This window comes from Lygodium microphyllum, chromosome 29 (assembly GCF_053477565.2).
Source record: "Lygodium microphyllum isolate KBCC chromosome 29, Lygodium_microphyllum_v1.1.10, whole genome shotgun sequence".
NCBI classification, from domain to species: Eukaryota; Viridiplantae; Streptophyta; class Polypodiopsida; order Schizaeales; family Lygodiaceae; genus Lygodium; species Lygodium microphyllum.
Window position 1 is genome coordinate 78,798,006 of NC_141163.1, and position 16,262 is coordinate 78,814,267.

At 38.0% G+C, this 16,262-nt stretch overlaps 1 protein-coding gene across 2 annotated transcripts; it reads left to right on the forward strand.

Moving 5' to 3' along the window:
* Positions 1 to 10,062: 10,062 nt before the first annotated feature.
* LOC148010828 (GDSL esterase/lipase At4g01130-like) lies at positions 10,063 to 15,908 on the forward strand. Of its 2 annotated transcripts, none has more exons than XM_087671255.1 (5): positions 10,063 to 10,858; positions 11,531 to 11,743; positions 12,736 to 12,902; positions 14,093 to 14,363; positions 15,576 to 15,908. In XM_087671255.1, the coding sequence occupies exons 1-5, from the start codon at positions 10,618 to 10,620 to the stop codon at positions 15,839 to 15,841; spliced, it is 1,158 nt and encodes a 385-aa protein (XP_087527381.1). In that variant the 5' UTR covers positions 10,063 to 10,617; the 3' UTR covers positions 15,842 to 15,908. The 2 variants fall into 2 exon arrangements, with proteins under 2 accessions (XP_087527381.1, XP_087527382.1); XM_087671256.1 differs by having other exon boundaries at positions 10,716 to 11,090.
* The last annotated feature ends 354 nt before the right edge of the window (positions 15,909 to 16,262 follow it).

Consider the following 16,262-nt stretch of genomic DNA (forward strand, 5'->3'; position numbering starts at 1 on the left):
TAGGAAACAGAGACACTACAGGGGCACAAATGGATTTGAAGGAGGTAGGCTAGATGGAGGCGCTTTGGCCACAGTCAACAAGCAAGTGATGATGGTCACTTGCAACTACCTCGTGATCCTTGGGTTTTGTCCCACTAAAGAAGAGTGCATTGTGAAGAAAATTATTAGGTCTATCCACACTCCGACACAAGTATGATGCATTCTCTCATATCCGCTTTTTCTAAAGACAAGCAACAATCACGAATTAAAATCCCATGGTTGGCATAAGATATGTTAGGTTTGTACTACGAATGGATTGTAAGTGGCATGCATATTTTTCTATTTGGAGTCTAGTCGGTGTTCGTAATGCTTCTTCAATTGTTGCATTTTATACTACCGATCACGATTACAAGATGCCTCACTCCAAAAATATGCGGGGCGATTTACAAGTTGTCAAATTTAGTACAATGGATCTCACAAAAGGAGATCAAGACATTCTCTATTGAATCCACAAGGCAAGGAGTAGTGGAGACAGTTTGTCTCTTTGAGAAGTACCTACCCACCAACATGCTCATGATACAAACCCACCTCCTAGTGCATCTTATAGATGAAGTGGAGATTGCGAGACCTATCCATACACGATGGATGTTCTTCTTGGAGTGCTTCATGAAAACCCTGAAAGACTTTGTGCAACAATGAGCTCAGTCATAAGGTAGCATAGCTGAAGGTTGGTTGGTGTTTGAGGCATTAGTGCATATTTCACAGTGGCTACCAACAGTGGATTCAGACAACAATATGCTATGGTTTCTCAAGGATGATGATAGACTGACCCAAGATGTGATGGTTGGAAATGGGGTAGAAAAAAGGACGAATACTGCAATGGAGGATAAAGTGAATCGTTTTTGTATTTTGCACCATGCATCCATGGAGACGTGGCTTGCTAGGTACGAGCAAGCCAAGAAAGATCATGAAGAAGTGCCATCGATCGATTCAATATCCTGAGGGCATGGAAGAGATACCACAATTTATGTCAATGCGATGGTTACATAGAGCTTCGATCGCAGCCTCTTGTGAAGGGGCAGAGATCTCTACTAAGGAGTGGGAATTCTCGAGGGGATGTAGTCCAAAGGTGACCACATATTTTATAAGCTATCATATCTAGCTTTTATATGTGACAACTAATCTAATCATTTCAATGTACAATACAAAATATATAGTGCGGCGTGGTCGCACATGCAACATTTCCACGTTGAGCGCATCGATAAAATGTGCTCCACAACGGATTGTGGTGTCATGGCAAAGTTCAAGCAAGAGAGCCAATGGCGAGCCATGGATCCAAACACCGTTATAGATGAGATGGAGTACTTTGGAAACTTGCAAAGTGTTATCACGATTGATTATCATAGCTTCTCCATGATCATATTCGATGTGTAGTGGTTCAAAGTGGTATTGGAAGGAGTCGGGGGCATTCATTTGATGAGGTCCATCTAGATTTCTTGAAATAGATTCCAAAAAATGATGGACAAATCTAAGGGACACGTTTGTCTTGTCGGCCCATTGTGAATAGGTGCATGAACTATTTTTTAAAAATTTATTACGACATGGTATATGTCACAAATGTTGAATCTCTCTTGTATGTAATTTTGAACATGTAATTTTCTATCCAAACCCCTGACAACCTCGATGGTGGTACGTTGTACCTTCAGCTTCCCAAAGTGTGAGTGTATGATGAAAGCAATGTTCCTAGCGTAGATGAGGACAATATGCAAATGGAGGGGTTGATATTGCAAGGGGTGGAGGTCGAAGATGGCTTGGAGCGTGTAGAGGCAACAGAATTGGGTAACGATGACGGAAAGATATGAGGCTAAGAATTCTTTGAGAACAAGGTGAACTTATCCTTTTGTGGTGACTTGTCTATCGACCTTCCAGTCTATGCGGAGTTGTGCCAGGAAATTGACATGGGACCATAGGCTACATTATACTTGCACAATCTGCCTACACAATTCATTGATGAATCACTTATAAGGGTACTCTAGAAACTACATTTTAAGTAACATCATTTTTTTCAGAGTTATATTATCATGCTTTGCTTGAATCTTTATACTGACTATGCTAACATCACTTTTTGTCTACATAGGTGACCTTTGACAATATTTTGGAGAGCACAATGAGTCGATGAATGAGCAACAAGGAGTTGCAGGATATATTTACATATATGTCTCCAGATCAGATGGCTCGATCACCATCGGGCCGTTCTGTTAGATCTACATCAGCACACTTTGATGCTTCAGTTTCCAATAGACGAGGTTGATGCTCCAGACTTGGGCCCGATGGAGGGAGTGTTCTGGGGGATGTTGGGGAGACGTGGATGGGTTGAGCTCATGGTCAGCTCGAGATACAGGTGCTACTTCTCGCTCTTGTGCAGGTTTGAGAGAGGGAGCCTCAGGTGGTTGTTGTGGAGACGCTGATGCAGTGTCTCCATCTTGTCATTTTGGTAGAGTTGCATCACCCGTAGTATTTGTCACACATGTGGGGACGTGTACTCTAGTGACTCTAGCTTTTGTTCAGTCGTCTGCCATGTGGCACCCCTAGGGGTGCTACTCTGAGAGATACCACCCTCGTGGATACACCAGATGTACAGGGGTCTCCTTGTTATGCCCAGAAGCGTGGTCGTAGGTGGGAGAGGACACATCTTAGACATACCCTAGAGGGGTATGGATACCTTGTAGATAATAGAACAAGAGCCATGATCATGAATGATGAGGGGAGGAGAAAAAAGGCTCGTATGAGAGAGTTGTGCCAACAAGTTTTTCAGCACAAAGTCTTGGATCACTGGAAAAACATAACAGAGAGGAGTAAGGACTACATAGTAGCATCCTTGCATGAGGAGTTTTCGATACCCATTGCAGTAGATAGATTTTTCATAGGTTGGATGATGGAGTGCATATGTACGTACATGTCACACATACAATTGGACGCACACAAGGCACTTAAGAGTGGTGCCTCAAAGCCCGAGTGGCTAGATGCAGATAGCTGGTGTAGACTCAGGGAGGAGGCTACAGATTCTCCAGGATGCTGGAGACATCAACACAAGGCAGCGTGGCATGACTAGAGGCAGGGTGGTCCATCATCTTGGGAGTAGCGGCTACTATAGGACTTATTTGGAGGACTTTATAAGTTTTTCTTTTGTTCTTCTCACTTATTTTTTTGCAATATTGCTTGTACTGACGATCGTGTTTCTAACTGTTGTATTTTTTTTCTTTGCAGTACTCTATTACAAACCATGATCCCATAGGCCTACAAACTCGATATATAGAGAGACATGGTCTCACTGCATTGATCAATAGATTGTATACACGCGGTGGCCCAGTAAGTCACTCATCTTTCTTGTCCGTAGTTACTATTTTTATTAAAATGCATTATGTATGGTGGACTGATGTGTAGTAGTTGGTTTTTTTTTTTTTGCAGAGTCCGTTCGATGCTCCTTTGCGTCTAGATGAGCTTTCAGATGGCGAGGATCTATAGCTCGTGCTTGGATTCATGGAGCGCACATCCTCTTCCTTTTTAGTCATGTAATTTATGTAGGCATTTTCTATGCATTATGTTATTATCATCCTTTGTATCTTGCCATGATTCCATGAGCTTTCATTCAAAGATCGTATATTTACTTTATGTATCAATCTTGTGGGTTCAAGTACATTTTGCCTTCATTTTGATGACCATTGTACACTTTACATGCAATCCATTTGTAGAATGTAAATACAACACATTGTTGCCACAAATTTTTTTTTCTCTGTAATCGTCGCTATTAGCGTCGCAAATTTACTACACGTGTTGCTATTGTTGTTGCAAAATATCGCTATTTTTGTTGTTATTTGAGATGCAAATAGTGATGCCAATAGCAATGATGCAAATTGCGACAGTTCTATGGAGATGCTAATACCAACATGTTTAGCAACAAGGCAGGCAATTTTTATTGTGAATATTTTCGTCACTTTGAACGTGAGCATGAGACCTATATCTTGTAGTATGTGTGTGTGTGTGTCCCTTATGTTCTTTTGTGAACCTTATTGGCTCCATCAAAGAGTAGTTAGTGTGCGACCTGCAAGTGATCAAGGATCATAATAAACTATTGTAGTGCACTCTTCAAATAAAAATGAGAACTTCTATTGACTCGGTGCTGAAGATTAGCCAAGTATTACAAGTCTTAAAACACCTTCCTCTCTCTACCTATAATCAACCTTATCCTAAAAGCAACATGGCATTGCTAAGGAGTCTATTCCACATTCTATATCAAGGATTAGAAATCCTCTTAACACATAGCAATAGTTCACCCATATTCACTATGGCATTGCATGGAGTTCTACATATTCTAATCACATGACCAATATTATCTATTTGCCTCTGTGTGTGGTGGCCCCTTCCACTTTTGTTCTCTATCAAATTGGATTTCTGGTGAAGGAGATGGTCATGGATTTAGAGTGCTTTATTTTCACATGTTGCTTATTATGATGATGCTTCTATACTTTTAAACTCATGTATTCTCATCTTGGTCACGACCAACACCAAACTTATGTATTATGGTGACTATCAATTTTGACTTGCAAATGATCCTTAACATTGCTTCTATTTTTTCTTAGAGTTTGAATTGATTTAAAAAATAAATGTGGTGCAAAAGATGTTATAATGTTCATGTCTCATTGCAAGATCATTTGTTCTCACCACTCACTAGCTTGATTAGATATGAAAGATCCCATAAACAAAGCAATCCAATATAACTTTAAGCTTTTGAATGCCTCTCTTGATGTAGTTAATAGTGAGTAACTAAAGTTGGAGTATTAATGTGTGTGTGTGTGTGTGTGTGTGTGTGTGTGTGTGTGTGAGGTGACTATGGTATGTTTTTTCATTGTACCATTAATTCCTTCACTTACATTCACTTAAACAAATTCTAACCTTGGTTTAAGGAGGCTATTGTTGTAGCAATCCTAACTTGGTAGCACTAGGAGCTCCCAACTCAAGTGTTCTCATTATTTTCCTTGCCTATGTGTTGGCTTCTTTTGTGTTTAGTTTTCTCATTATGTGATTTTTCATTATATCATTAAGCAGGTTTTTCTCTATTTTTTATGTATATCTCTAATTTCTATTTAGTTTCAATCATTGAAGCTAATCTGCCACTTTCTCATCAATAAAACTTTTTCACTAGTTTTTTTACATATATAACAATTATGGCATCATAATAGTAATGTGTTTGCTTTTATGCATTTAGATGTCACATCATAGGCACCATTTCATCATTGGAATTGTTGTTTATCTTTTGATGCAAATGGTACTAAATATACTAAAGAAAGCATAGCAACATTAGAAAAATCAATAACTAGCAAAACATTACTCTCTTTCTTTCATGTAGAATGGATTGGACTTAGTAAAGGATCACTAGTGTTCAACTTGAACATTAAAAACATGACTAGAACTCAGAGTTACTTTTTTGTCAATGTTTGGTTTTCTTCTTTTAGCTTAGGTCATTTTTGGTGAGGGGACACATGACGTATCAAGATAATGGAAATTTCAAAGAAAAAAGAACTTTTGATTGGTCTCACTTCTTACATTTCTTAAGATTCTCTAGTTAAAAAGTCTAGTTGTTTGGATCTCTCTCTCTCTCTCTCTCTCTCTCTCTCTCTCTCTCTCTCTCTCTCTCTCTCTCTCTCTCTCTCTCTCTCTCTCTCTCTCTCTCTCTCTCTCTCTCTCTCTCTCTCTCTCTCTCTCTCTCTCTCTCATGCAAGTGTGCAAGTGCATGTGCATATGCACATGCACACATACACACATATCTTGTATATTATTATTTTTATTCTCATGAGTGTTGGGTGTTAGACTCCATATATCCTCTCTTTTGACAAACTTGTGTTGATATATAGTCACTCCCCTTCATTCATCTAGATAGAGCATTTTAACTATTTATACTATATTAGTTTATTTATTAGCATGTATACCTCCATATTGTACATTCATATAACTATCCAACCCTATATATATACTACACATGTATGTATGTATATACATGCATACAGATGCATGTATGCATAACTACCTTGTTGCATCCATGGAAGCTTACACATAGCTTTATTAAACCATATATAGAATTGCAAACATACTTGTACTATAAGGAAATGGGCTTGAGGAGAGAGAAAATATGAGTGTATGAGAGAAAGAAGAGAGAGAGAGAAACTAGAACAAGAGAGAGAATAGACAAAGAGGAGAGTGAAAAAGGAAGCCATAAAAGCTTGAAGAAGAAGGTAAAAGATGAAGAGACTTCTTAATGTATTACTATGGTAAAAATGGAAAATGAGTCTGTTACATCTTTTATACTTGGGCCATTGTGGCACCAAAGCATTTATCAAATATGCCTCAAAACCTTGGTCTAAATGCTTAGTAAGCACTTCATTACATGTACCTACCCAAATGTTCATAAAATTGCATTTATGATTGCCTACATATGCTTATATAAGAAGCTATAAAGATTTATGTATTTGCATACATGATTGGTTTTTTTTTTAAAAGCACTACTATCTAAGGCATTAGTTTGCACACAAACACACATATATGCATGCTTGCACACACATATGAAATACATCTTCATTGGTTTGGTTAAACTAATAACTAATATGATACCCTAGTGGAGAAAATTTTGAAGGCCCTAACATATGTATTACTATTTAAGTTGCCCCATGAAATGTAGTATTGGTTAGTAAATTATTAGTTTGTTCTTAAATTGATTCATTTTTGAAACCCTAATGTTAAGGTAATTGTTGATGCCTTAGATGCCCATTATGTTTCTCATGTGAGATTTGAGATTCATATTTCAATCCATTTCTTTCATGTAATTTGAATTACTCTTGAATGATCTTACTACAATTACTATGACTACTCCTTCCATTATAACAATTAGTGATGGTAGGCCTTTTTGATTGCATCACCAAATGTTGGCTATCAAAATTTCTTAATTGAAACTAGCAAAACAAAAGTGACCTGACATTGAAGTTGTCAAACTACCCAATACTCTACTTCCTATAGAGTGTGTGTATATAGAAGTGATATTTGTATTTGCACATACTTGTTTGGATAAAATGAAAGTTTGCATAACCCTAGGTAAATACAATGGTGTATACTAGTGGAGCTTTGACAAGGCTTATAATTGATGAGAACTCTAAATTTTATAATAAAGACTCATAAACTACAATATTGTTTTATGCTATATAACACAAGAGCCTAACCGGATGTACAGAGATTGTTGAGAATAACTATACTATCATGATAGTATTTATATGGTTTATGTACTTTGGAATTTAATGTTTTGATGATATGTCTGTTACTCAAAGTGCAGAAGAAAGTTGTGACATTTTGTGTATATGACACATTCACAAGAAAGAGCAAGCAATTTCTGTTTTTTACTAGAGGCATTATGATTAGTTGGCACTAATTTTGGTAACATTGTAGGATATCAAAATGTCATTTTGAAGGCTGCTTGGAAATAAATCATATTTTCCCATAAGTGAATCACATACAAAGTCATTTTCAAGCATAAGTCTATCTAATTGAAAGTATACACGAAAAAGTTACAATTGCTTGAGTAGTTGACAATGTAATGATGATTTTGCAAATTTTTTGGTACTTTAAAAGCATAATTTTTTCATTTAGACTCTAGACTTTTCATGAACTTGGTTTCATGTACAAAAGATAGGTGGTGCACATGCAATAAACAAAGATAAAGTAGATTGAGTTGAGTAAATAGAGAGTAAATAAACTATGCTCTAGTCATTTAGTAACTATAGAGTGTATATCTATGATGCTCAATTATGTATTGAGAGGTTAGCTAGCATAGGTCTATCACAATACTTGATGAAAACAACACTAAGAAAGGTTGTAGCCCATGGCACTAATGAAGTAGGAACTACATGAGTGAAGGATCAACCATATCTCCAAGTTGGCCAAGAACTTATTTGCCTAGCTTAATGACACAAATTGCCATATGTTGCAAATAGGCATCCTTGATCGATGAAGTATGAACTTCAAGCATCAAATATGTATCCAAAGCTAGCAAAAACTCATGTCTAGATTTTAATGACACAATTGTCTATTTCTTACATATTTATGATTCATATTGGGATTAAACATTCCTCATTAGAGAAACCATATAAGGATATCTTTAGCCTCTAATTAAGACATAATAGCATCTTGTCTACTTGTATTCAAATTATCATGAAGTTTGCAAAAAAGAAGTCTAACAAAGTGTTCAAAAATAGTGTTGTTCCCGGCAACCCCATAGAACTCATGGTCAATTTGTACATTACATAGAAGTTATGTACTCCCCTTTTCTTTAGCTCCCCATAGAACTCATGTTCAATCCATACATACCCTAAAAGCTCTATACAACTTTTTATTCACACACACACACACACACACACACACACACACACACACACACACACACATATGCATGTATGTTTGTGCATGTATGTATGTATGTCTGTATTATATACATATTGTTGCGCCTTACATGGTTGGCACTAGAAGCATAAGCAACATATTGCAAACAATAGTTCTAGCTTTCCAAAAAAGTTCCATGTCATTCAACACACTAAAGGCATTTGAGAACTATCAAGCCACATATCTCCATATCAAAGTATTAAAACAAATCTAACAAGCTAGTATGTTAATAGAATACAGTAAGAATCCAAGAACAGTTCTATAACCAAACAAGTAAATTGGACTTTGAGAAACATTATTCCATGTCCTATAAGCAATGAAGTAATTAGACTTTGAGATACATTGTTCTTATGGGAGACCTAAACAAAAAGCACCTACTTTATGGCATTGGCTTACATTTATACATAAACAAAACATGTCGATGTTAGAGAATCAATCTCTGTAGTTGTGCCTTGATTTGACTTAATGTGAGCTAGCAAATCTAAATGGAGGATTGTGGTTCACATGCATGAAGCATTATTAAAACAAAAGCCTATACCGCGTATTCATGTGAATAGATGATTGATATAGACAACCTAAAGTCCACACACACTCACATAGACACACACAAAAGTAAAGGTACTAGAAGAACGTATTGATTGACTTGAAAACCAATTCATGGGCTTGATCGCTCCAAAGGGTAGGTTCTTCCATAAGCCAACACACTTTTATGAGTTGATTGGAAAGATGGATTTCGAATGTGTAGTTGAGTCCAATGTTGCTTTCTATGTTAAAGTATGGATTCTTTATCGTGGAAAACAATGTATTGGGTTTTTGAATGTAGCTTTCTAGATCTCATTTTTGTCAAAAGTTCTATTGTAGGTTGTTCTATGATATGACTAGATTTTGCAAGGCTAATAGGTTGTAGGTAATCGATTAAGAGGTGAGTGACACCTTCACTATCGCATACATATGTGTGCAATGTCAATTCAACAAATGGGTATTTCAATCCCATTTGTGTGCACCTTTTATATTCAAAAGCGAAGAAAGGTTGGATAGGAAAAAACAGTGTTTTATTCATGAGAAATGCACACACATGACAGAGAGGGTTTACTATATGTAACCCTCCCAATACACCACCACCACCACATTATTCATGAGAAATGCACACACATGACAGAGAGGGTATACTATATGTAACCCTCCCAATATACAACCACCCCCCCCCCCCCCCCCCCACCCCGATAATGCATGTGTCAAATTTCAAGGTTCTACCACGACTACGCTATATGCGTGTCGGTAAGACAACTTTTGCAAGGGAGGAGAGAAGGCGGGGTAGTGGTAGTAGGCTATTGGAGCCAGCCAATCGACAAGAGCCCCCTGCCTTTATGGTGGTTTCGGAATAATTGCTTTACAGAGAGAGAGAGAGAGAGAGAGAGAGAGAGAGAGAGAGAGAGACAAGGACCAAGCAACCACTCCCTTGCAGATCAGTCGAGCCCTTCCCTCTCTCAGGACGTATCCCGTGAAGGGGATGTGATCTCTGATGGACGAACGGTAGGGGAGCCAGGCAGGCAAGCAGGCAGGCACAGGGCAACATAAAGCAAGACAGAAAGGAAGGTAGGAAGGAAGGAAGAAGGGCACAGGGGGACTTCCAATCAAACCATTTGACTAGGTTGTTGTATTGAAAGAGAATAAAGAGAAGATCTTGTTCATGCATGTGTTCTCCTCCCCCCCACCACCACACACACACACACACACACATATATATATACACATGTTAATCATATTCTATGTGTGGACTCTAGAAAGTAGATACAGAAGATGGTTATATGTGACGAGAGAGAGAGAGAGAGAGAGAGAGAGAGCTTACCAGAGCCGCTTGCTACACCTTAGGCTCTCTGTTTTTCTTTTCCTGTAAATATTTGTATTCTACATCTATGTTTGTCTCTGTGTATACACACACACACACATAGACATACATACATCACAATTTCCAGTCTGCTTCCAGCGAATTTCTATTCTATATTTCATCATCATCAGTACACTTCGCACATGCACATAGATAGACATATACCCATCTATATATACATCATAATTGCCAGTCTACTCCCAGCTTACTTCCCTTCTAGATATCATCATCATCATCAGAGTATCCATCATTATTAGAGTTTATACATCATGTGGTTTCCATCCCGTAGTGCAGCTCCCTTCCTCTCCTATCCATTGCTGTTGCTGCTGTTGGCTGCTCCTACCACTGCAGATTGTCCTTTCCCTGCCATCTTCAACTTTGGAGACTCCAATTCTGATACTGGTGGCCTCGTCGCTGCCTTTCCTGCCCAAGCTCGGCCGAATGGTGAGACCTACTTCAAGGAGCCTGCTGGCAGATTCAGTGATGGGAGGCTTGTCATTGACTTCATAGGTAATTGACACCATTCGTTGTATGCAACTAAAGAACTGATACATGCAAATTTGCGGTATTCAAGGGGCACTTCAACAGATATCAGAAGGTGGCAGGCTGCAGTACATGTGTACATTGATGGTTTTATGCTCACACAGTATGTACCTTTTGGAAGTTGCATTACTTATGGGACTCAGCACATGGGCAGCTATAAACATTGCATGGCTGATTGAACGGTGGGCCGGCTTACCAGGTGCCTGTGGTGTACATGTGCATGTAATTGATTTCATCAGTCCCCCCTGTGGTTTTCCTATAGCAGCACATGTGTGCAAGTATGTCTGTCCATCACAGGAGGCACATGTGTGCAGACATTGTAACAGGCTCAGTATGGGTAGCTCCCTTGCAAGGGCTCATGATGCTGTTGGAGCACTCTGTGTTTCGAGAAAAAAATCATGGGGATTCACATGTGATGATATATATGTGCTTGCACACCCAGATATGTGTGTATATTGTCGGAATCTATGCATGTATCGCATTTTGCTATCTATGCATGAGCATCCATATGGGACAACTTATTTGGTTGAAGATGATTGAGGATTTCTTGCTGGAGTCTGCATTGCCAGGCTGAAACCTTGATGTTTACTCATGTGGCTGATCCATGAAAACATGGTGTTGTGTGTTAATCATGTGCAGCTCAAAGTCTTGGATTGCCCTTTCTCACCCCCTACTTGGATGCAATTGGATCAAATTTCACAAATGGCGCCAACTTTGCAACAGCTGGTGCTTCAGTCCTAAAGCCCACAGCCCCAGTAGCTCCCATAGGCTGGTTAAGCCCCTTTTACCTGCAAATCCAATTCAACCAATTCAGCCAGCTCAAAGCCAAGACCCTTGAGCTGTACTCCAAAGGTAATAATTTCCATTCATTGAGCTCCCATTTGATTTTCTGAAAGCATCATTTGCCTTCCCTTTAATACTGCAACACAATTGATTGTATCTAAATGTAATCTCAATGTATTTAGCATTCACTATGATGCCATGCTGAATCAAATTTGATCTCAGTATAAACTATTTGCTCTAACGACTTGCATTTGTATTTCGTCTCGATCTACTGGCTACTTATAATCTTAGCATTCAAATAGGTTTCAGTATGATGCCATGCTGAAGCAGATTTGATCTCAGTGTACTGCCTGACTGTAATTCTTAGTATGATGCCATGATGAATCCAATTTCGATGTCAGTGCTCCGCCCCCAACTATAAGTTAGCCTTATGGTGAATCAGATAATTTGATCTCGATGTATGGCCCAACAATTCGTTTGTGAGCATTCCAATACGATGCGATGCTGAATTAGGTGAAGCTGCAGGTTTTGTAGATGTAAGAGGAATGTGCTGTTAGACTGTGGTTGGCATTCGATCATTTTCTTTCTTTATATCACAGAAAGTTTTTGACATTTTAGCATGACATGGGAAAAGGGGCTCTTTTCCCTTGTTTTCTTGTGTTCAACATCATGAGCTTCTGCCCAGGAGGCACTGCATGCCTAGCTAGGTGTGGCGGGGGCCAGCAGCCCCCTGCCCCCAACCACACCTAGCCAGGTGTGCCATCCCTTCCTCGCACAAGCTTATGACATTGTTGTAATTCACGATGTGGGAATTGTAGTGGGAATTTGTCTAAAACTACTTTCTTTATGAACATTCAATGGATATATAGTGCTGTGGCCCTGGGCCAGCAGTCCCCCACCCCCAACCGCACCTATCTAGCTATGCAGTTCCTCCCCGGGATAAGCTGACAATGTTGTCGTAATTCACAATCTGGAAATTATAGTGTGAATTTGTCTAAAACTTCTTCTGTATGATCAGTCAATGTGATATATACTACTGTGCTGTAATGACTGATGGACAGGGCTTTTCAGAGATGTTTTGCCCTTGCCATCCACCTTTGACAGTGCCTTGTACACGTTTGATATGGGGCAGAATGATTTCTCTGCTCAGTTGTCTGTTGGGACTCCTCTCAACCAAGTCTCTGCCATCTTCCCTCAGGTGGTGGATGCAATTGGAAACACTATACAGGTACCTTATTGTTACTGCTTATAATCAAGCCCCTACATTATTTGAGTCATTGCAAAAAAAATTATGCTTAGTAATTGCAAATGTAAGTCCAATCTTCATGCTTACTAATTGAAAATATAAGTCTAAGATTGGCCCTTAGATGGTGATATTGAAATTTCAAAATTATGCATTAGAAAGTGACCAATTAAAGAATTATGAATTTCAAGGTGAAGCAATTAAATATATTTTGTTTTCCACCAATCATTCAGTGTTCCCAGAAAACCGAGGTTTAGTGTCTAGTGTCTAGTGAACTGTGAACATTGTATAAAGACCTCTAAATTTTCTAAGAGTAAAGTTTTTAAATATTAAAAAAAACTGATAAAAACAATGCTATTGTAGTTGTATCTCTCCAAAATCAATATAAACAATGCTATCTTACTTGTATCTCCCTAAAATTTAGGAAAACGATGCTATTTTGGTCGTATCTTTCTAAAATTGATAAAAACAAGGCTAGTCTAGTTGTTCCGCTCTAAGATTGTAAAGAGACTATAGGTTATACAGGTGAAGATTCGGGGAAGGACTAACAAAACTTGTTTTCCGCAACCATGGCATCAAATGTATATTACAAAGCTTGAGTTCCAACATCCACACCTATGTGATACCAATTTGAGAGTCATAGACAAGTACACTGAAAGAATCAACACCCACATGCATAGGCATAAGTAGTTGTTTTGAGCTTGCCGCTCCTTGTTCACAACCATACTTCCAAAGTCAAATGAACTTGGTTCTCACCTTGCAAATGTTCAATTTGTTTACTTTAGTTTATCATTGATAGGTTGTCTTGTCAAACTTTTGCATTGTTGATTGTGCAAGTAGTTCTAATTTTGATATAGTCCTACCTTTAGAATGCCATGAAGGCTACATCCTTTGTCCCCAAGACCTAGAATCCAAAGGTCCCATGCTTCATCATAGTAGCTTGCATAAAAATGGTCCCCTTAGCCCATGTCATGATTGAAATGCATGTGTGAAACTTAGCAACCTTCTTTTGGTTTATATCAACATACAAATTGATAAAAAAAAAAATTATAAATGGAACACCTAGAACTCCTTCAAGGAGACATGTCTTTCCTAATGTGCACTACATGTGAATCAAATCGAGATGTCAATTTAATTAGAATACAAGTCATTGGAGCTAATTTTATAATATGCAGAGTCTTTATATTGATGGGGCACGCTTCTTCATGATTACCAACATGGGTCCTTTGGGTTGCTACCCTGGTATATTGGCTAGTTATGCACATAATACAAGTGATGTGGATGCGTACGGATGTTTAGTCTCGTTCAATACAATTGTGTCCAGTTTCAACGACTTGCTACGAAACAAGTCTTTCCTACTTCAAACTCAACTGTATGGTGCATCTGTCATCTATGTGGACTCTTATACCATCAAATTTCAACTATGGGCTAATGGATCCTCAAATGGTAATTTTCTTAAACAAACTTTCCCTACATATTTTTGCAATGCCTTTATGTTGCTTCCTCATTTATAAGAATGGACACTTGGTGTGGTTGGAGTAGGTTGCATATGTGATTAATGGGTGCCATTGTCCCAAGGGCACTTGTAGGGTATCATGTGAGTTAAGTTACAATGTATTTAAATTTAGTGTGGAATACTCATACATAAAGGGTTGCATTCATACACATCTTTCTATGAATTGTTAAGACTAATGTGAGGCATAGATGCATAAGACTTTGATGACTACATCGTAATGTGTTTGTCGCATTGACCGTTTTAAGAAAACTAGTTGCTTCTAGACCTTTCTTTAACGAACAATTAAGTCAATTGTAGGCTAATTTAGTGGGATATTGGAACTACCTCTTTAGGCATAACACAAACGCACTTGCATATTTACATATATCTGTATCATATGAGGTGCACATCAAAAGAAGCTTTACATTATTACTTCAACATAAGTGAGTCTTTGAAATATGTTAGGGTAACTAGACTTCCCTTTTGACCCTTGAAATCCATTAATTTATATATGTCCCCAAGGCAACCACAAAAGGCCACCCTCGAATATCACAACCATATTTACTAGGTGATTTCCATCTTTATAATGTTCAATTCAGGCAATTACACAATAGTTATGAACAAGAACATCTATACCATATAAATATACCATCATTTCCTTTACAACTAGTCACCTCAATCACCAAAAGCAAAAAGCATTTTGTAAGGACTTGAATGGCTAAAAAAACTCAAGATGTATTCCTTGGTAACTATTTTTCTTTTTGAATGTTGATTTAAAAAAGTTCCTGATTATGCTTGTCTTGGAATTTTTTTTGGAGAGATTTTTATACATTTGTAGGTAAGAAGTTATATCATGGTGAAATGAAAGATTTCTTTATAATGGTTGTATTGGAATTAGCATTTTCCTTAGATAGAAATTCGTTTTTTTTTTGTTTGAAGATAATAAGTTTGATTGTGTGGTTTTTATTTTAAAAATCCAATGTTCAAGACCTCAGATTGGGGAAGCATCATAGAATAGTAGTGCGTGTCATTAAAATATTCAGCTTTGATACAAAGTAGATGTGGTTATAAAAATCACTTATAAACATGATACAATGTGCTAGCAATTTTTTTTACTTTTAAAGCTTACCCTAATCGAATCTAACAAAAAATGAAACATATAGGGTTTAAAGATCCAACGAGTGCTTGTTGTGGGCCTAATGAGGGTGGCTACAATTACGATCCAACAGTGACATGTACTAATAGCAAGATCCAAGATGGACAAATTGTGGCTACAGAAACTTGTGATGATCCCTCTAGCCATGTTAGTTGGGATGGGATTCATTTCACAGAAAGCGCCAATCATTTTGTGGCTAAGAACATTCTCTCTGGATCCTTTTTCCAACCTCATTTCCCTCTCAATCAAATGTGCCAACTATCACCCTTCTAATTCCATCTCTCTCTCTCTCTCTCTCTCTCTCTCAAAAGAAGTCCCAAGCACCCTATCCTCCCTCACCCATTCATTCTTTCCTACCATAGCTACTACAAAGCAAAAGTGCAAAACTGATACTTATCCCTATTTTTCATTCCATTATGCTTGCCTTTCAAAACTCTGAACTCTTACCCTTAACAACCTCATCAATCTCTTTTGTAACCTAAAGTGGCAACCTTATTCATTATTCATTATGAACTTGTCAAAAGAGTTGTGACAAGCTTATAGAGACATTGTACCATTAGGCCCATAATAGTATTTGAGAGATTGGAGTTAAGCCTTTTTGCTTTACATTAATGCAAAATCAAAGAGTTGCATACAAGCATGCCTATATGTACACACACACACACACACACACACACATGCACGCACGCACGCA

Bases quoted from the DNA above. Each gene is read 5' to 3' on its own strand.
- LOC148010828 (XM_087671255.1), top strand. From the start codon at position 10,618: ATGTGGTTTCCATCCCGTAGTGCAGCTCCCTTCCTCTCCTATCCATTG. The intron at 11,744-12,735 runs GTAATAATTTCC...ACTGATGGACAG, and splicing joins CCTTGAGCTGTACTCCAAAG to GGCTTTTCAGAGATGTTTTG. The intron at 12,903-14,092 runs GTACCTTATTGT...TATAATATGCAG, and splicing joins CAATTGGAAACACTATACAG to AGTCTTTATATTGATGGGGC.